At 38.1% G+C, this 20,328-nt stretch overlaps 1 protein-coding gene across 1 annotated transcript; it reads left to right on the forward strand.

Moving 5' to 3' along the window:
• Positions 1 to 160: 160 nt before the first annotated feature.
• On the forward strand, positions 161 to 20,107 carry SPI1 (Spi-1 proto-oncogene). The gene is made up of 5 exons (XM_015632300.2): positions 161 to 525; positions 6,393 to 6,486; positions 13,822 to 14,009; positions 17,815 to 17,962; positions 18,651 to 20,107. The coding sequence occupies exons 1-5, from the start codon at positions 481 to 483 to the stop codon at positions 18,965 to 18,967; spliced, it is 792 nt and encodes a 263-aa protein (XP_015487786.1). The 5' UTR covers positions 161 to 480; the 3' UTR covers positions 18,968 to 20,107.
• The last annotated feature ends 221 nt before the right edge of the window (positions 20,108 to 20,328 follow it).

A 20,328-nucleotide genomic window follows, 5' to 3' on the forward strand; every position in this document is an offset into this window, starting at 1 on the left:
TCTTGTTTGTTGATAGCAGGCCCGGGCTCTGGGCTGCTGATTATACAGCAAAGCACCTGTCCATGGCTGGGGCAGACTTCCTGCTACAGCGCCACAGCTCCCTGAAATGAGATTTATGCAAACTGGCTAAAGTGTGATGTCACAGCGTGCTGATAGACCCAAGGGCTATCTGCCTTCTACAGACATTTGATAAAATCAGGAACTTCGCATACAACTCGGAAAGAAGTCCACCTCAGAACCTATTAGGGCAAACTATGAAAACTTGTTAGGGTTCTCCTACCCTGAGATCCACCACTGCTAAGGGACTTCACAGAGTCCAAGGATCTCACTTTTTTCTTTTTTTTTTTTTTTTTCTTTCATTTTTCTTTCTTTTTCCTTTTCCCCCCCCCTTTTTTTTTTTTTAAATATGATTTTTTACAACTCAGTTATTCTGGATGTTTGAAAACTGAATTAAGAAAAATTCACTCAGAAGTTGGCTGAATGTTGCAAGCTTGCACAATGGAAGGATTTCCCCTTATTCCCCCTGTGAGTATATGGATTTATTTGTAATATTGATCATTGCGTTCAGTAGCAAAAGGCAAAGTAAGCCAGGTTTTGTTATTTGAGAATATCTCTGTTTTGGTCTTTATTTGTAATGCCAGGAAGTTTGGCTTAAGTCAATATATAAAACTAGTGACAACACTGCAATGAAAGGGAAATTAACATTTCCTCCCCAAACTTGTATCTGATTTTGATCTCCATTTGTTTCAACAGATTAAATGCGTGGTATTTTTGTACAGGACGTTTATAGCAAGTCAGTAAATCTCTTTTCTTCAGTGCCAACTACGTGATATAAAAGCCGTCTTTTTTCAGATTGTAATTCTTAATCATCTGAAGTCTCTGACATAGTTTATGTATTTATCTGTCCACTAATCTGTGAGAGAAGAGTTGTTGAGTGTTGATTTATATATTGCAGATTTTAGGACTCTGCGTGCTCTTTTCAATGATGGCATTTTAGTTTTTAACTTAATCTTCTCTTGTACTGAATTATCTTAAATTCATTGACTAAGAAAAAGCAATTGGCAAATGAGGAAAAACCCCTACGGTCCCAGTGTTTTCTCCAAGATATAAATTTTTCTCTGTGCTTATGGGGCATTATCCTTTTCTTAACTCTGAATCATTGTTGCACTGCTGTAAGTTATTGTATGGTGAGTTCAAAAATTATTATTTATGTAGAAAATAATGTCACTAACCTGTTCAGAAACGAGCCTTAATGGGAAATCTGTTAGCAGAATGGGTACAAGAGGACTTATTTAGATTTCATTAAGTTTGTAGAAGCTGAAGAGGTGTCAGATAAGGTGGTTCACTTGGCTTTTTATGTGGTAGATGGCTTGCAGTAATTGCTATACATGTGCCAGAGAACAGAAAGAGACAATGCAGATCCAAGGGTTTTTAACAAAATCTTCTATCAAATTTTGTGTTTGTCTTGTCTCATTTAATGAAGACTAATGACATTTCTTATCTTCCATCCAGAAAGATGGCCCTTTGAATTCCTGTCATGTTTGGAATTCATGATGACTGGAAGTATTTATCTTTATTTTCTCAGTTTATCACCAGTGTCTCTGAAATCACCTACCTACCAAAAGGATGAGAAGACCCTAAAAATATTTTGTCTTTTTCTTAAATACACAGAATTTCCCAATGGGTCTGCTGTAAGTGCAACAGAATAGAAATCTGAATAGAATCCAAGAAAATAAAAGTGTATATAGAGATTTCTCAGTATGTTACTTGTTTGGCTTACAAAAAATAAAATTGAAAAGAAACACAAACCTTGTTCTTAGCTACCCCAGAAAACTGCACTTCCATTCAAAAAATCCAGTTGTTAATTTTATGTCCATTCATTAACTCACAGCCAGATTTTCTGTCTTTTTTTTTTTTGTTGTCAGGTGTTGAATTCCAGGGGATATGTTGAATAAATAGAGTGAAAATCTAACAGTTTGGCCCATATTCTAATTTGTGTTGCAGTTAATATTTTATCTGAACTGTGTTCAGATGAGCAATACAACTGGCAGTGAAAACACAATTTCATCTTACTGAAGCACTCGACAGGAAAATTTGATTTCTATTTTTGTGATTAAACTTTCAAATTAAAAATTTTGTGGTTTGTACTTTCAAAACTGCTTTAAGTGCACTTTGAGTGCTGCCAGCTAGAGCCCTGCGTGTCTGTGTCTCCTGGGACTCTTTCAGCAGGGAGACACGAGCCTGTTTCTAGGCAGGGGTTGCAGCAACACTTCCCTCCTCCACCCCTCCCCGTTCAGTTGAGGGTGGGTCAGTAACTGATTTCTCTTGCCTATAGTAGGCAATTCTTATCCTTCAGTTGGGAAACACTGTTTAAATGGTTTGGGAGTACTGCACCTTCCTCTGAAGGTTAGGAATTTTGTGGGGAAAAATTCTGCAGACTGGGTCTGTATCTTCCAATGCATGACAGAATTCCATTTTGTTATGGGTGGAAAAAAATTAAGTCAAACACCTTTGCCTGAAGAGGGTTCCAGTTATATATGAATCCTTAAGTGGCCACCTGTAGAAATCACAGCTTTGAATGAAGTGTTTTTGCATGAGAACAAAAATGCCCCACAGAAGTACTCTGTTCCACATAAGTACATTGCCAACATGGTCCAGTGAGGCTGGCCCAATGAGTAATCGTGCTAATATTTTTACTCATCTTTTCTAAAACAGTTGTACTGTAATTTTTTTCCAAGGAAATATAGTTAATCTCGGCCTTAAAGTTTGTCTCAGCAGCACATCACTGGAAATTGTCTGAAGTATTTTTGAATCACATGCCAATGAATAGTGAATATCAAGACAACAAAACCATCAGCATTTAGTGATTTTACAATTTCCTGGAATCCTCTGACAAAGTCTTGGGGAGTAACAAAATTTTCAGACTGCTATTCAGTTGAGTCCAATGTGTCTCTCTTAACCAGTGCCAACTGAACTTTTCTCACTGGTTTTGTGGCTGTTCCCTTGAGTTTCAGGGAAAAGATGGAAGGCTGAAGCCACTCTTCATTTATCAAAGCCTGTGACAGAAAGCATTGTTTGCTGACTTCCTACTTGAGGGTAGAATAGTGTCTTAGATAGTGTATTGCACCTCATGGCATGCATGAAAGGAGGTACCAACTTATGGCCACAGCTGAGGGATCCTAACAAAGCTTTCAGTCACTCTTTTACGTGGAAAAAACCGATAGAACAAATGGCCATTGATATCAGTTAAATATTAAACATAAGCTATTCTTTGCTTTTTGTCAGGAGTAACAAAACAGTTCAGTGTCATGGAAGTGCTGTCAGTAAGATGATGAAATGGGTGTGGGTGGGGAGGTTCCAGAGAAGGACAGGGTAAGTGGGGAAAGACTGGCACAAGAAGCAACAGCCCTATATGGTGAAACCTCTCCTCTCTAACTAGAGAAAATATTTCTAAAGAAACTTTTCTAAAAAGCAACGCAAAACAACAAACTAGCCCCCCAAAAAACAGAGAGCAATTAAAAACAGGTTATTTGAAATAACCTTTCTAATAAATAGAGGGAAATATCCCACCTTCCCACAGGATAATCAGAGGGAATACATGCTGGTTTATGTCCTTTAGCCACCATCTGATTAAGTTTATGATAACTAGACTTTTAAATATGTAATGTACATCTTGCCATGTTAGTTACTGTGCCACTGAAGATCAGACACCAAGACAGAAAGCGGTGGCATTACAAGTCCTTTGTGGGGACAGACTGGTTCAGTTGTGTGACTTTACAAGGACATACACATACGTATTTTATCAAAAGGATCACTGGACAGGAAACAAATCCAAGGACCAAAATTCCAAGAATCCATAATAAAGAGATTTTAAGCCCCAGACTTCCAAATCAGAGTTCATAGTACCCCAATGCCCTATGTAAAAACGTTTTTAGATGTTGAGCATCTGCAACTCATTCTGCAGTCAGCCAGCTCTGTAAATATTAAGGGAATCATTGTTATAAGAGTTTATTTAACACACCTCCCTTTAGTTCTGGTCATTGATTATCCATCTGAACTGTAAAACTAGCTTTTGAATGGTAAAATACAGAGACTGACAGCTTCATTCTCAGCTGTCAGACTGAGACACTATTGCCTGTTAATGGCTATTGGTCTGAAGTGGAGGAGTTTGGATACTGAAAAAAGACAACAAAAGAAAAGAGCAATTAGGAAAATCCAAATGTTCTTTTCCATGCCTAAAATATGTATCATTTGTCTACTTTTGGACTGATGCTTGGCCTTCCTGCCAAGCTATACTTATGTAACGATATGAGTGATAGATACCTTGTTGTATCAGGGGAAATTTTAGCAAATTAAGCCTAGATTGACAGGATACTGATTTCTTTCAAAATTAGTTTACTTTTGGCTAAATAGTTATCAGCGTTAAAAATGTCAACGCCTTTAGGTATTAACTTCTTAATAATTTCTATCGCTTCCTAGTATTTTAGTCGAGAAAAACACATTTTTCTTTTAAACAATGTACAGTTGTATGACTTTTTTACCTTTGTTTTTCCCAACAAGTTTGATATACATTTTCCATTTAGATGTTGGCATTTCCTCTTTCAAAGAATATGAATGTTTACCTTTGAATTATAGTAATTTATATATTAATTATAAATTTAGTTTTAAATTTCTAATATAAACTATAATAATTTAAAATTCTGAATATGAAGGCATAAGTTTATATATTTAACAGGAAGCATATATTTAGGGAAAGGAAATGAGGGAGTGAGATGAACTAATTTGCAACGAAAAGGAGAAACTCTATTCAGAACTTTATCCTAAATAAAGCAAAACACAGTCTCATTACTTTTTCTAATTAGAGATCAGAATACAGTAAAGGTTGAAGGAATTATTTGTAAGTAGATACATATAACCACAGAGAGAGCACCGAGAAAATACAAAGAGAAATAGCAGAAACATTGAGAAAATGCGTGCTGTACTGTCTTTTTTGAGCAGCCCCCTGAAATCTGGAGAACAGGTTATACTTCCCATTGTATCTCTGTGTGAATAAAGGGCAATTCTATTGAAATCACACAGATTTGGAAAGGGAGACTGTACCTCCAGTACAGCTCTGGAGACCAGAGTCACTGGTATTTCTGCTGTGGCTGCAATTAAATGATGGCTTGTCTCTTCTCCTTAGTCTTTCCCTTAGATAACCTTTATTGTGGGTTATCATCTTCTCAAGATTTCCCCAAAGCAATTATCCACCACCACCGATTATATTTGGAGCTTGTAGCCAGGTGAATGGATTTTCTCCTGAGGCTTTAAATATTCCATAGATCTGACTCCCAGTTAGTGTGTGTGCTGACAATCTTACCAGTGCATTTTAATCATACACTAATACAACATGTGGCTGCTACTAAGGATTTACCAAGTTCCAAAGTAGTTTCTAAAAATGTTTTGTTGGAGGTTTTTTTTGGGTTTTTTTTTGGGGGGGATGTGTTCTAACATCTTAATCTTCAGAAAAGGACAATCTTTAAATCCCCAAATCCCAGCAGAATGAACCAAAGAAGTTAACCAAAAGAATTAAAGAAACAAGAAAAAAAAACTCCTTTCCTTTTGCTAGCTGCTTATCTACCACCTCCGTCTGGATTTTAGTGGCAGCTGCTACCTTAGGTTCCATTTTCTCAAGCAGTCTAGAGGAATAAGAAAAAGAGAAGCTCTCCTGTATTTCTGTCATGCTGTCACCATAGCATAAACTTTAAAAATGCAGATGATCCAAAAAATGTGACAGGCTCATGGAGAGAGAGAAAGGATTTGGGAAATACAGATAGGCATATGAAATATTAACACAAGAAATACACCCATCATATAAGTTATCATGTTATTTTAAGTATTTGTCCTTCCAAGCTAGTTATGATGGAGTCATTAAAAGAATTTAAATATTTCTATTAACACCTAGAAATACTAGAAATAATTTTCATTCAAAAATGGCAAGGAGGTGGTTGAGTTCTCCCTTGTTGTAGACAGTGCAAGAATTTGTTTGGATTGGAAGGAAATACTGTAACAAACTTAACTGGACTAAGGTTTAACAAAACCTCATGACAGACACTTTCTCTAGCTCTGAGGCTGGAGTGTGGGATACAAGGGATTTCTGTATTACAGCTGGACAAGTTTTGCCATGCAGGCTGGGTCTCTTTCTACTGGGATTACTCTTTCTTTTTTTCCCCAGAACCAGTGTTTGGTGTCACACATTTTATTTCAGCTGATTCAATAATAACTTGAAGTCTCCCCTTTCTTTCCCTAAGCAATATAAAATGGGTTGGCATCAGCTTTTTACTAACTATATGAATAATTTGGAAAGGATTTGTGTAAACTTACTGTTCTAAAAATTCCTCTTCTTCTTACAGCCCTCTGAAGATATGGTACCCTATGAGTCAGACCTCTACCGACAGCCCCATGACTATTACCAGTATCTCAACAGTGATGGAGAGAGTCATGGTGGTAAGTCAAAAAATATCTCCTTGGAGCATAAAGTCTCATGGGCTATCACAGGAAATGGATTTAGGACATACAGGAAAATAACAAATTTATTGCTGTGGTCTATAATGTATAGAAACACATTTTCAAATCAGTAACAAAAAATATTTTATTAATAATATAATATTATTATATTATTTGTTGCAACCCATCAAATGCTACATGGTCTCTCTGAAAGAACATTTTAAAAAGTATGATGCAAGGAGTTTCCAGGAAAGTGGGATCACATGATCTCTATCTTTCATTATCTTTATTGTGGTTTTATTTTCCACTGCAGATCAAAACCATTCAGCTTGCTTCTCAACTTTTTGAGAACCAGGATTTGCAGCCCTGTATTCCTCTTATTGTGTTCTCATGTCCAATTATCATTTCACTTGGCTCCTGGATAATCTATTTTTTCTTTTATTTTAATTAGGTTTCTTTGGTGTTTAGCCTTTTTCAACTCCATACATTTTTCTCTTTCTTTTGATCTCTATTGCAGGTTGCCACACCTAACCTTATAGTTTTCACTCTTCCTTCAGTACACCCAAGTATTTCCTCTCTTTAAATCTAAGTAAAACCTCCTTGTAGCTGTTTGTAAACATAACTCAATGTAAATTGCTGTATGATTATTTATTACTTCAATTTATATATGTGAGCTTTGGTGTCTATATTTTAATGCTGTCTGGGCACTGGACTCTAAATCAATGCAGAGGCAAGAGAACTGCTCTGTGAATTTTGTCTCCCATGCAATACAATGGTCCAGCAACAACACCCTGGAAATACCAGAGTCAATATTGACTCAGGAAGGAAAAGCACCGTTCTGCTGTATTACTGGTGGCAGTCCCTGCAGGGCCTGGAGTTTCCCTGAAAGACTCCCACTGATATAGCAACTAGATCCATTGCTGTTACAATTTAAGACATGAACTAATCATTGCACAGCACAGTTTTGTCTGTGGCAACAGAAGCTATCTTAAAGAGCAGAGAGTTACTGAGTAAGAGCACTCTGAGCAGTTGGCTGAAGGAGATTCCTACCTAAATCTCTTCTCTACATTTCATTCAGGAAACACCAATGCCATTCTTAACACCTGAAGACAAAGAATTAATTCAGTTATATCATGGCATCTATCAAGCCTCATTAATCAAACCCAGCAAATCCCACATGGAAACTCAGGGTTTTTACATTATACCTCGTACCTGTTTGCACACTCATAAAACAGGATAACACTGATTATCTCAAAAGGCAATTGTGACAATTAAATAATAAATATAAAAGATGCCATGCAGGAGAAAGCACTGGGAAATAACTTTTCTGTCATTAAGTCTAGGCTACCTCAAGCAAAAACATCTCTCTCTTTCATCATTTTATCACCCCATCTGGTTTACTGCCCATTTTTTCTATTGAAAGGCTGTTCCTAAGCTACATTTCTTAGATCACTAACATGACTTTACTCATCATAATGAACAGAACAAAAACTGGATAGTGACTTATATGGGTTATAGCCTAAGCAGTACCTAAACATGCACTTAAAACAGAAATTTATCTGTTCCTAAAGCTGTGCTACACTTGTCCTAAAGACCCCAAAAACATATTTTTAACTCCTACAGTGCTCATGGAAGAGGCAACCTAAGCCCAGCTTGCACATTTCAATCAAATTTTTATTTATGAAAGCATCAGTAATGTAGTTAGTAATGTAGTTGTTTGTGTATAAATATCTGTGCCCTGTGCTGTCCAGAATTGCTCACAGTCCAAAAGAGCAATGAACAACCAAGAAATACACATGGAGACCAAAACCCACAAATTATTGTAGTTTCCTTCTACCCAATAAACACTGAAAAACTCAACTTTGATTTTCATTTTGTTTACATGACAGAAGTATAGAGTCTTGAGAAGAGCCATGCAGAGGATCAGGAAAAGGATGCCACAAAGTACATTTAGAAATAAGTTCTAAATGTTCAGAACAAAGTGGATAAAGGCACAATGGTTGAAAATTGAGGGGGAAAGGAATAAAAAGGTGCTGCAGTGACAGCAGTGAAAGAGATAAGAAGTTGATTAGATAGGAGGATAAAAAGAAGAAATAAGAACAGAATTGTGAGAGAGAATTTCAGCTTGGGGTACACCAACAATACATAAAAGTAATTTTGCAGGTCTATGCAGTACCACTATGCACCTCCATACTACCAGTTAATGAAAAGAGATGCCACCAGACAGAATAATACTTCTGATTTTGCTGACAAGGGACTGTGAAAGAAATAGGAAAATTTCCTGGGGTGTCAGACTACCTCTCTCTCAATGCTAGAAAATTAATTTTGTGAAAGGGAGATGGCAATGTCTTAATCTATAGATTTGTGCTACATGCATTACCATCATTTTCCTCCAGTATAATACTGAAGGAAACCCTTACTCCATATTTACACAAATCAGTAGTAAAGTCCACCAAAAAATCTGTAGATCTGTGCCACTAGTGCATAAAATGTAGGAAATAATTTCCAATAAGTGAACACTGAAATTAACAAGCAAAACCACAACATATGTTTATCCCCACAAGAATTGTGTGCAATTATTTTACACAATACACAATGCATTGTACTGAAGTGCAACTATGTTTTAAATACTGTAATAAACACAGAGACACAGTCATGCAGGACAGAATCTGCTTTGAGTGATCATGTATTAGTCCATCACCCTACCCTGAGCTTGTAAGTCTGTAAGTGTAACACAGCATATTTTGTAACACCAATGCAATCTTTGTAATTACAAAATTCCACTGCAGCTTTGTCTCTATGTTATTAGCAAACATTATAGGTTTAGTAAAAAACACTTTTTGCATGAAGCTGAGTGCTGACCTTTGTTCACTTCTTTGCTAGCCTCATGGACCTTACTAGATTTCATGATCTGGGATTTTATTTTTGTCCCATATCCTGGACATTTTTGTCCCACATCCTAACATGGCCATTTAGGAATCTCAGCTTTGGTTTTACTAGCCCACATAGAAGTAGAGGAAAGTCCAAACATGTGAACCTTAGTCTTAAATACTATATGAAAAAGAGAAAGAATTCCAAGCTTCATTAAGAAATCCCCTCCCTTCACAGCTGTTCTTGTGATTTGATGGGGCCTGACCCACGGGCCTTTGAACATTTGGAGTAATTAAAGTCACAAAGTTTGTAAAGCAAGAGCTAATGAAATTCTAACATTGTTTCAGATAAGACTCTACCCAGGACCACAGCATTCTTCTCAAGAGTGATTCTGTAGTGCCTGTCAAGACACTGAGTTTCCAGGGTCCTCCAATACTTTTCCCATTTCCTCTATGGGTTTTTCCCTTGGCTCGTTCTTTCAGATGTGCAAAACACAGCGGGAACTTGCAAGCTATGCAGTGTGTGGCTGTGAAAGAAACCCTGCTGTAGTTCACCATGTGTTGGAAAATCAGCCCAGCCCAGAGCAGAACCAGGCAGAGACATTGGGCCAGAGCTCCCATGGCAGCAGCTGTCTCCTCTGCCCGGGCAGAGCGCTGTGCTGACAGAGCTGTCGCGTTTCCGCTTCCACAGCTGGCTCATGAATTTCTGCACAGTTTTGCACTGCACAGTGCAGATTTAGCCCATTGCTCCACGTTTATTATAAATACCTTCCTTGAGCCTGTTTCATATTCTGAATGCTGGTTCTACCATTATTCTTCTATAAAAAGGGAGCGAAGCAATTTACAGTGATGAGAAGGTGCAAGAAAAAGCTCGGTCAGGTTTTCTCATTTGTGGAGTGAGAATCTACCTCCATGGTGAATAATAAGACAATACCTTTAGGTCAGCTATTGCTTCCCAACAGGCTAACATCCTCTCTGTCATGGGAGGGAGTTCAGAATTCATAATTGTCCTTCCTCTAACCTTTCACTACATACAAGACCAAAACAAACATGATCTCCATGTCTCTGTAAGAGAGAATTTTTTTCACATCCTCTTTCACTTCACATGAAGTTTCTCATAATGACTCCATTGTGTAGGTATAGCTTGGCTTTTGATGACATTTTCCTTTGCCTAAAGAACAGGCACTTTCCATTTCTAGAATTTTTATCTCCCATCTTTTTTCTTCCTTACATCTTCATGTTTTAGGGAAAAGAACAAAATTGCTATGTGTAACTGACATAACACTAACAAAGAACATAGAATTAAAGAGTTGCTGATAACTCAAAAACCCACAGACACAGATATTTAAATTTTTCTCTTTTTATTTTCATGTGCATTAACTTAACCAGGATATTTTACTGCAGAAGGGCTTGTGGAGACAGATTTGTAATTTTTCTTCTAATGTTACTACACCAATATTGTTTTTTCTAAGCATTACTGGTAAATTATAGATATTTTAGAAAGAATGAGGACTTTGTTCCCTATCACAACTTGCATATTTGGACACAAGTTTGTGTTGAAGTAATTTCTGACATAGATTATTTTTTGTAGAGTAATACTATTATGTCATTATTTAAAATCCTATATGCTGGGCTAATAGTATTATTTTATTACTTTATTTTTACAGCAGAATCTAATTCCATCAAAAATGAATTTAGTAATTAATATGATAATTACTAATTAGTTATTAGCATGGATATGCATAAATTGTGTTCCATAGGTTAACTAATCTGCCAAGGGAGAAGTTAAAGCAATTCTGGAGCAACAGTAACCTTGTCACAGGCTCCAAAAAACTAAGAGGTATCTTAAAGTATAAAAACATTACTGCTGATGAAAAGTATTTTAAAATAATCAAAAGTAGACCACCTAGAGGGTGCAAGATACTCATGGCTAGGCATGTTGGAAATGTTCTTTGTTCTCTCTTGGCTACCATATTTTCTGCTAGTAAGACATTGCACAGCTGAAGATCTGCCAAGAGAGCCTCGGAGACTTTTTCCTGGCTTTGTCAATCTTCCAATTATGCATTAGAGGATAAATGAGATCTCATTTGCTGTTGTAAATTATCAATGACAAGGGAACCTTGGGAATATGCATTGCCCTCTGACAGAGCACTTTCCACCCAGCAAGCAGAGCCAGATCACACTAAGGAACAGGAGTTTAGATTATTCCTGCAATGTGTTCTCAACAACTCAATAGGCAGGGCTGCCCAGGGTATATGGGACCTCAGTGGTTGGCTCTACTTAGAGAAATCTGCAGTAATTTAACCCAGAGAAAATAGGAGTTGGTGTGGATCTGTCTTCCATCTAAATGGAAAGGTTTCACACTGAAAGTGCTCAAAGCTTCCTACCAAGGACACAGCCTTAGGTAAATTATGGATTTCAACTCACACACTGCTGTCTCCGGGGTTGAAGTAGATATGGATGTAAAAACACCTGGGTCCCTTACACCCATAAACCCCACATTTTTACCCTAGAAATGAAATTCTTCTCTTGAACTGCAACGCAAAGAACTGCTACTGTGCATTGTAATTATCTTAGGGCTATAAATCCATACATAGCCCATAGAACATTCCATACAACAAAGCAAAGAAATGACAAAATAATGCAGCAGCTCCCTGGATGCTTTTATAAGCACTTTTCCACCCCTTTCACATGCAGTGACAATGTTTATTCATTAATCAGAAAAGCAGAAAGGACAATAAAGTAAGTGCTGGTGTCATAAAGGGTCTGATAGAGCCTCCAAATAAATCTCTACAGGCCTGAGCACACAGACAGCTGAAAGAACTTACAGCTTCCCAGGTACAACTACGCTTGGTATATCACTGAGTTCACTCTAAAGGAAGCCACATTCAAAGTCACTCCCCTGGATTTCAAATCCTCAGTGTGATTACACTTAATTGTTTGAAACATAAATGGGGAAGGATGAGGAGATAGGAGATGAGAAAAAGAATTAACTTGATGCTTAAGAAAAATATTCATAACACATTAGTATACGGATAATATCATGCATAATAATATATACTGCAGAACGAGACAATTGTTCCTTTATAAATTTAACTACATTTAGGGGAGCATGTTGAGTTCTGTCCATTGTGTTATTGGAAGGATGTCAACAGGTGACAGGTGACAGAGAGCTTGGAGAAGTATGCAAGTGTGAATAGGGAGGTGAATATACTGATTTATACTGAAAGACTGAGAGCTGAAGCTAGCTTAAGTCATAATTAGTGATATAATTAGTGATAATTAGAATTAGATTGTAAGAGTACATGATAACAACCTAAAACATGTGAACAGCAGGATAAATTATTTTTAATAATTTAATAAGGGAAGAGAACATGGAATAATAAGATATAAATTAGAACTGTTACATATAATATCATAAAGAAATTTCAGCCATTCATAAAATGATGCACAAAAAGGTGAACCCTGGAAGATTAGTTCCAAGCTCAGAGCAGAGGACAGAGTGTTGACACTGATTTTAAAAAGAGGTTGCACATAAATATGTGCAAAATTATGTATGCAGCTATTGTATATAGAACTAGAACTAGCAAAACTTCACATTTCTCATAGAAAATTTTAAATTTTGAGCAGCAAATATGACATTCTAAAAACTTGAAGGCCTATGTTGAACTAAAAAAGCCAGAAATCTAAAACTGAGAATGATAGGGAATTTGATTTCAAAGATAAATAATCAGGAAACATGATAGTGGTTATTTAAGTATTTATTGTATTTTTGAAAAAAATCCAAATTATCACAGAAATTTCAAATGAACTAAAGTAATAAAAAAGGTAGAGAAAGAGTCTGCATTAGAATTTAGCCTTTCTGTATACCAGATTTCCACATATATTTATCTTTTTATTCTCTAGTATTGGTACTTAAAAATGTGTGACATAGCAACACAGCAGGAAATATCTAGTAAAGTGTCTTTTCTGCAGCATTCCTGAAATTTTGATAGCACAGTAAAATAAAGACTAAAGAGAGCTGCAGAATAATCTTTACATTTTTTCCACCTCCTCATTTCCATGCCATGAGGAAGAGTGTAATAAGAATATGACAGTATGTACATCAGTCGTATTTGTTGTCAAGAATGACAATGTTTTGAAACTTGTTAATGGTCTCTTCTTGAGAAAGGTGCCAGCATTAACATCTCCTAAATCTTGTGTTAAATTATCATTGAAATCCATCTCACTATCTGAGAGTATTGTCCTACTTAAAGTGGCCTAAAGTATTACTTCCCAGTCACAGGAATTTATGAGATTAGGAAAAGAAACTTTACAGATACAGATTGCCAGCAAAGACAGGTCAACAGGAGTGGTTTGGAAAGGGCAGAAAGAGCAGTGACTGGAGTAAGAATCAATTAAAGCCAGGTAAATGCCATGGCTTTTATTCTTGCAATGACAGACAATCTATTTTTACTTTCTTTAGATCATTATTGGGAATATCATCCACACCACATGCACAGTGAATTTGAGACCTTTGGAGACAACCATTTCACAGAACTGCAGAGTGTGCAGCCTCCCCAGCTGCAGCAGCTCTATAGGCACATGGAGATCGAGCAAATGCATGTCTTGGATTCTGCAATCCCAACCACACACATCGGACTCAACCACCAGGTATGGTTACCAACCCCTGCTCACAATTTCAGATGGTAATTAGTGGTAAAGAAAATAATACATTAGGGAATGCATACTATTAAGTGAAAGAGATGGCTGAAATGAGTTACTCAGGCTCTTTAGGGCGTGTAAAGCTCTTTGTTCTCAGGAAAAATGTATTTTAAACATTCTTTTTACCTGGATAATGCTCCCCACACTGTCTAAAAAGAGAACTGCATTTTGTGGAGGTTGGAATTTCAAATTTTTGTTTCATTTGGAATGAAAATCAACTGGTTTACAATTCTGCAGATGAACTGGACCTGAGAAGCTTTGTATCATCATAGCAAGGGTATCCATGACTATTAAGAAGTAATTCTGAGCTTTGAAGTAGTAGTAAAGTTTTAAATATTTCCAAAGAACCCTGACAGTTTTACCTGACATGTATGAGAAATGCTAACAAAGACAAGTCACTGGCAATTCTACCACAGGCTGAGGACACCCTACTTGTGCTTCTATCTGGGAGTAAATAAGTCACAAAACAAAGCACACTGTCTTGTCTTTGCTCAGATTTTACATCAAGCCAGGCATTTCCCTGGGAAAAAAAAAAAGATACTCCACTATGCAATGGTCACCAAAGCAGCAGCGAATTCCCACTGAAGCTGAAAATATAAAGTGTTCCATCATACTGCAAAGATATTAAGCACAGGAGGTGTGGAAACCACTCTTGATCCTACAGTGCCCAAGCTCATTATTTGGAGCAGTAAGAAAGCTGGGAGATCTCGTGCTGAAGAGTTTCCCAGTGTACATGAAACATCCTAAACAGACGACAGAGTAGAACTGAAGTTGGAGAAAAGAGCTTTTGCAGATTACAGTGCTGCATATAACAGTACCCTTGCTGAAACTTCGTGAGAAAAACCACACGCATGGGCTTATCAGTTTGGGTTTCTCTGCTGAAAGCAAACTGAAATTGTATGCTAATACTGTATTAATCAAAAAGAAAGAAGAGAAAAAGTAGAATGAGTAAGTTAACACTGACAACAGGAAACTGCAAGCCATCAAAAAATCAGGAATAGAATGTAAGATGTAGATACAAACAAAGAATTAGGAACAGAAAGTTACAAATATAAAAAATGCATCATGGAACAGCAGCCTGTGGGAAGCTTCAAGTTGTTTCAGTTGCTCATTGCAACTGCTAATAACTAATGACCAACCATTACCTATGGCCAAGGGCAAAGGATGAAAATGAGCCCCTTTAGGGATGTCTTTGGAAGCACAACAAAAAAACAAGAGAGGGAACTTCTGCTTATCCCCATTCATTCTAGTCAGCTATGGTCTTTCATTTCAGGATGAAAGGCAGGGAATTAATCTTGTTACAACTTTTGATAAAGAGCACTGTGATCTCCCTGCCCCACATCCTACTAAGATGCAGATGTTAGTTTGTAGAATTCACCACTAACCTCCTTTTCCTTACCAGCAGAGGATCTTTGGCTTTTTACTTTACTTTTATTCCTAGAATAGCTCATGCAAATAGTACTTGGCATGCTCTGAAGTTCAGCTTCTGGTGTGTCACAGTCCCAGGCAAAGGAACTGTGATAGATAGAAGCAGGAAGCAAGTTCTAATCCTCCTGTAAATTTGCTAGTTTTTAACTAGCATGCTTTTCCTGCAATATCAGAGTTACTTTTTGCAATAAAGGAAGAACATGCAACTATTAAAGATATTTCTTTAATTTTCTGTTGATATCATATTACTTTGTGAAATCAGATTTGAAGTTTAACCTGTTCACGAACAAGATTTGTTTGAAAAGTTTTGTTAGCCTGCCAAGAGGGGCCTCAGAAATAATAAAATAAGAAAAAAAATATTCATTCTAAAGGGAGAATGAAAGAGAAGGTTGGAAAGCTGTGAGAAGAACTTTAGAAAGAGAAAAATCACACAGGAGTGCAACAGACTCAGAGAAAACTTCAGAATATGGAAAGTAGCTGGTAGTTCCTTAAGTTTCCTCTCTCCAAAACTGTGTTAGTAACCTGGTTCTTGACAGCACATGGGTCAGTCCTCTGTGACTCTGCCCCAAAACTGTGTGACACTGTATTTGCCTTGCTGAGTTTCAGATGCAGAGGAAGTGGGGACAAGGAAAGTGAGGACAGCGTGGGGAAAGCTTGCTCAACTCCCCAGACTGGCCTCTGCAACTACCTTGGCTTGAGAGACACCATGTCCCCTCCTACTGTTCCACTCCAGCCCCACAGAAGCAGTTCCTTACACCCATACCACCTCCCAAAACACTCCAGGATTCCACAGCCTTTTTCTCCATTCCCACATCTCCATTCCCATGTCCCACGACACCAGTCTCCGTTCCCCTCCCCTGTAGGACACTGTCCCATCTTCTCACTCCCCTTCCCCCTCGGCACAGCCTCTCCCTCCCTTCCTACCCCTGAGGCTGCAGCTTTCTTAACTGTAAAAAGCTGGAGGTGGCTGTGGTGAGGGCTGAAGTTTCGCTCCTGGGGATCTGACAGGAAGCTTACACTCACTCTTGCCCAATCCTGCCCTTCCTGCCAGATCTGCTGCAGCCAATCTGCCAGCTCAGTAACTGCCAGCTGCTGTGCCCCCAAACAGCCTCGGCACACGCCTTATTGGGACATTCTGAGCGGTGCAAAACTCATCCGAAAGGCGCCCAACACAGGGCCAGTGGTGTGACTCATGAACGCCCACTGCCCACTTCAGTGTCTGAGGTCCTCTTGGGAGGGCACCAGGCTCAAAACATCCTTTCCTGGTGAAGGAGAGCAGTACAAAAGGAGCTCACTTTTAAGGACTATCATCTGTCCCATTTCATGAAAGCCACATGAAATATGCTGCTGGATTTGGGGGATGTTGGTTGGGTTTTTTAATGTAGGGACTGGGTTCTTATTTCTGCCCCTCAGACTGACCTGTTTCACATTATTAAATAAGAAGATGCAATAATTCGTGACAACTGGCCATGTTCCCTAGGAAACCAGACCACAGCTGAGAATTCACAGAGCTGAAGTATATTCCACACTGCTTCTGACAACACCTCTATATAAGGAAAAGAGACTTGAACACAAAAACTGGCTCACTAGCTTTGCAGATGAGAAATTCCCCCCTAAAGGGGAATTTTCAGATAGCCATTTGGGAAAAGAGAATACAGGTTGATATGCTATATCCTTTATCTTAGTGTTAAGGCTACTCCTCTCCTCCAGGGGGAAGTTTAAGAGGGAGCGCTGACGGACTGGTATAATCCCATCTCCAAATTTTGTTTGCAGTCCCATAGGGTTTCAGTGCCATCAAGAGGTACTATGCTGGAGAAAGGAAGAGTACAACAGAGCCAAAGCCAGCCATGATAGGGCAGAACTGTTCATCTCTTTTGAATTTAGCTCCAGATGGTCTGTGTTAGGAAAAAGTTGTTCTGAAAAGCAATTTAACTCTGGGGATCTACAACCAGGATCAGAAATTCATTAGGAAGAAAGCAAGCTTTATGGAGATATGGGGGAAGAGGGGCAGTGTTACTTGTATAGGATATAAGATATGAGAAAGTTAATTCACAATGTTATTAATTTATTCATTCTTCTCTCTTGTAAAGGTGTATCATTGTACATGTGTGAATATTGTCTGTTATCTGAAAGTGGTTTTTAATGGGATGGGATTTATTATAAATGTCAGCAACTAAGTCACTCAGAACTACACTAAACATTTTCACTTACCTCTTACTTTCTCCCCCCTTTTCTCTGTGCCTCTCTTCATTACATTTCCCTTTTTAATCTTGATGCCCTACTCTGTATCACTGCCTTCTGCCTCTACTACTTTGTTCTCCAAAAGGTGTCCTATTTGCCCCGGATGTACTTCTCTCCACCTCAGCCCAGCTCTGACGAGGAGGACATAGAGAGGCAGAGCCCCCCCTTGGAGGTATCAGATGGGGAAAATGATGGTGTGGACCCTGGGCCTGGAATTATGCATGGAGAAACAGGTCAGTGGAAACAGAAGGATTTTGTCAAGCTATGAACTGAGCAGGTGTTACATTACAATGACGATAATGAATAAAACTGTAGAACTGCTGTGCCAGTATTTTATGCCACTGCCAAAGCTTTTATTTCCCTGACTCCTTGCACTCTCCCATCCTCTTAATCTTTCACAACCTAACTACCTCAAACATAATGTTTTAATGTACTCCCCTGCCTCCTTTGGCTTTGTCTATTCATTCTTCCTGAATGGAAATGGCTTTTGCCATTTCTACTACAATTTCTATTAGCAGCCAGGAAAACCAAGACAAGAAGGTCAAGGAAGAACCAATTAAAAAAATAAATAAAATTTAGCTCATCTTTCTCAGTACCTGAGAGTCACCTTCTGTATAATCTGCCAAAATTAGGTTTAGGTTAGTTTTGAATTAGCAATGTTTTTCAATTAGCTTCAAATCAGCAAAAAAAAATTCAGAAGTTTAGCCTTTGGAGTTACTTATTCTTGCTTTTTCTTCTTGGTACATCAACCCATATTTTGTCCTCACAGTGTTACACTGTCTACTGTTACAAATGCTGCAAACTGAAGAAGTTACGCATCTCCCAAGCTAGCTGAAATACTTAGATACTTTCTGCTGTTTCACCAGGAACTACACTCAGATAGTAATGGTCCATTGGTTTTCTTCTTTGACTCTCACACAGGCAGCAAGAAGAAGATACGTCTGTATCAGTTCCTTCTGGACCTTCTTCGCAGTGGGGACATGAAGGACAGCATTTGGTGGGTGGACAAGGAGAAAGGTACTTTCCAGTTCTCCTCCAAACACAAAGAAGCATTGGCGCATCGCTGGGGCATCCAGAAAGGCAACCGCAAGAAAATGACCTACCAGAAGATGGCACGGGCTTTGAGAAACTATGGCAAGACAGGGGAGGTCAAGAAAGTTAAGAAGAAGCTGACCTACCAGTTTAGTGGAGAGGTGATGGGAAGGGGGGCCACTGATAGGAAGCATTATCCTCACTGAGGCCATGGGACCCTGAGCAAGAAAAATATTGAGAGCTCCTGGCTGGATACCAGCAGAGGAGATGGACGCATCTTTCTCTTTGCTTCCTGTGCCCCCTTCTCTGCCTTTAAACAGCCTTTATCGTCAGATGTTTCTGGTACGACTTCCCTTCTTCAGCATCTGAGAATCCTAATCATGACAGAATTCTTTGCTTCCATCCTCCAAGTTGGACAGAGTTGGGAAATTTAAACAATGTACAAATATATTGTTGTCAGGGAAGATTTTTGGTTTTTTTGGTTTTTTTGGGGTTTTTTTGATTGTATTGTAACTAAAGAATACAGCCAATGAAGTTTTGCCTCCAGAGGTGGTGCTGTGTCACTCAGAGTGACACCGCGTTAGCTTCCAGCTTTTAAACTAGCATTAATACAGGCTCTGCCGCAGCTCTCAGAGCTAGAGAGAAGTTTGCAGATCTTGGAATGATAGCCGTTCTTTTAAATAGTAATAACATGTACATATTTAATAAAATTAGTTATAATGAAGTTTTGATGTTTGCATAATAAATGATTACTTCACAAACAAATGTCACGCGTTCAGTTATGCAGATACAGCTCCTGTGTGGCGTCTGAACAAAAGGTGCAAGGGGTTGTAGGGCCTTATCCAACTGTGGCTACTTTTTTATTTACCTGGAGACATCACCAGCCATGTCAAACTCAGTAACAAAAGTAAGAGATGAAACACATTGCTGTGAAAGAGACTGCAGTACTGAAGGAAATTTAAAAACACATACATGTATATATTTCTCACTGGTTTTTCCTGTGCAGAAACCCTGCCAGTTGAACATTTTCTGGTCATGTATACCAAGAACTGCATTTGTACTCCCATCCCTTTTAGAACAATTAACCATGTTCTTCTGTGGTTTTGCTTATTTTCCTGCTCCTGTTCTTTTGTCTTGCTTTCCCCCACAGTGATACCTTGATTCTAGCTTATGAATCTTTCTTGGAAATAAGTTGTGTTTAATCATATCTTTACAGAATTTCAGTATAACAGTCTCAACATTTTAACTGTGGATTTTAATCCCTACTGTAAAACAATTAATAGTAACTAATAACAACTGCACTGTATAGATAACACTCAAAATGCAAAATAAATGATAATTCAATACCTGAGACACCATGGTAAATTTACCCAGTACACCTAAACACAGAAAATAAATCCAAATTCAAGCAACAGTAAGAAAATTAGCATTTTAACTTTTAACATCATTTAACATATCTCAAAGGTTTCAATCTCTCAAAAATCAGGAAATATCATCATGACTTTCCCAAAATAGATGAGGTGAAATGAGGCATATGGAGAATGAAGAGAAGGGGGTGGGGGTTTTT

This window comes from Parus major, chromosome 5 (assembly GCF_001522545.3).
Source record: "Parus major isolate Abel chromosome 5, Parus_major1.1, whole genome shotgun sequence".
NCBI classification, from domain to species: Eukaryota; Metazoa; Chordata; class Aves; order Passeriformes; family Paridae; genus Parus; species Parus major.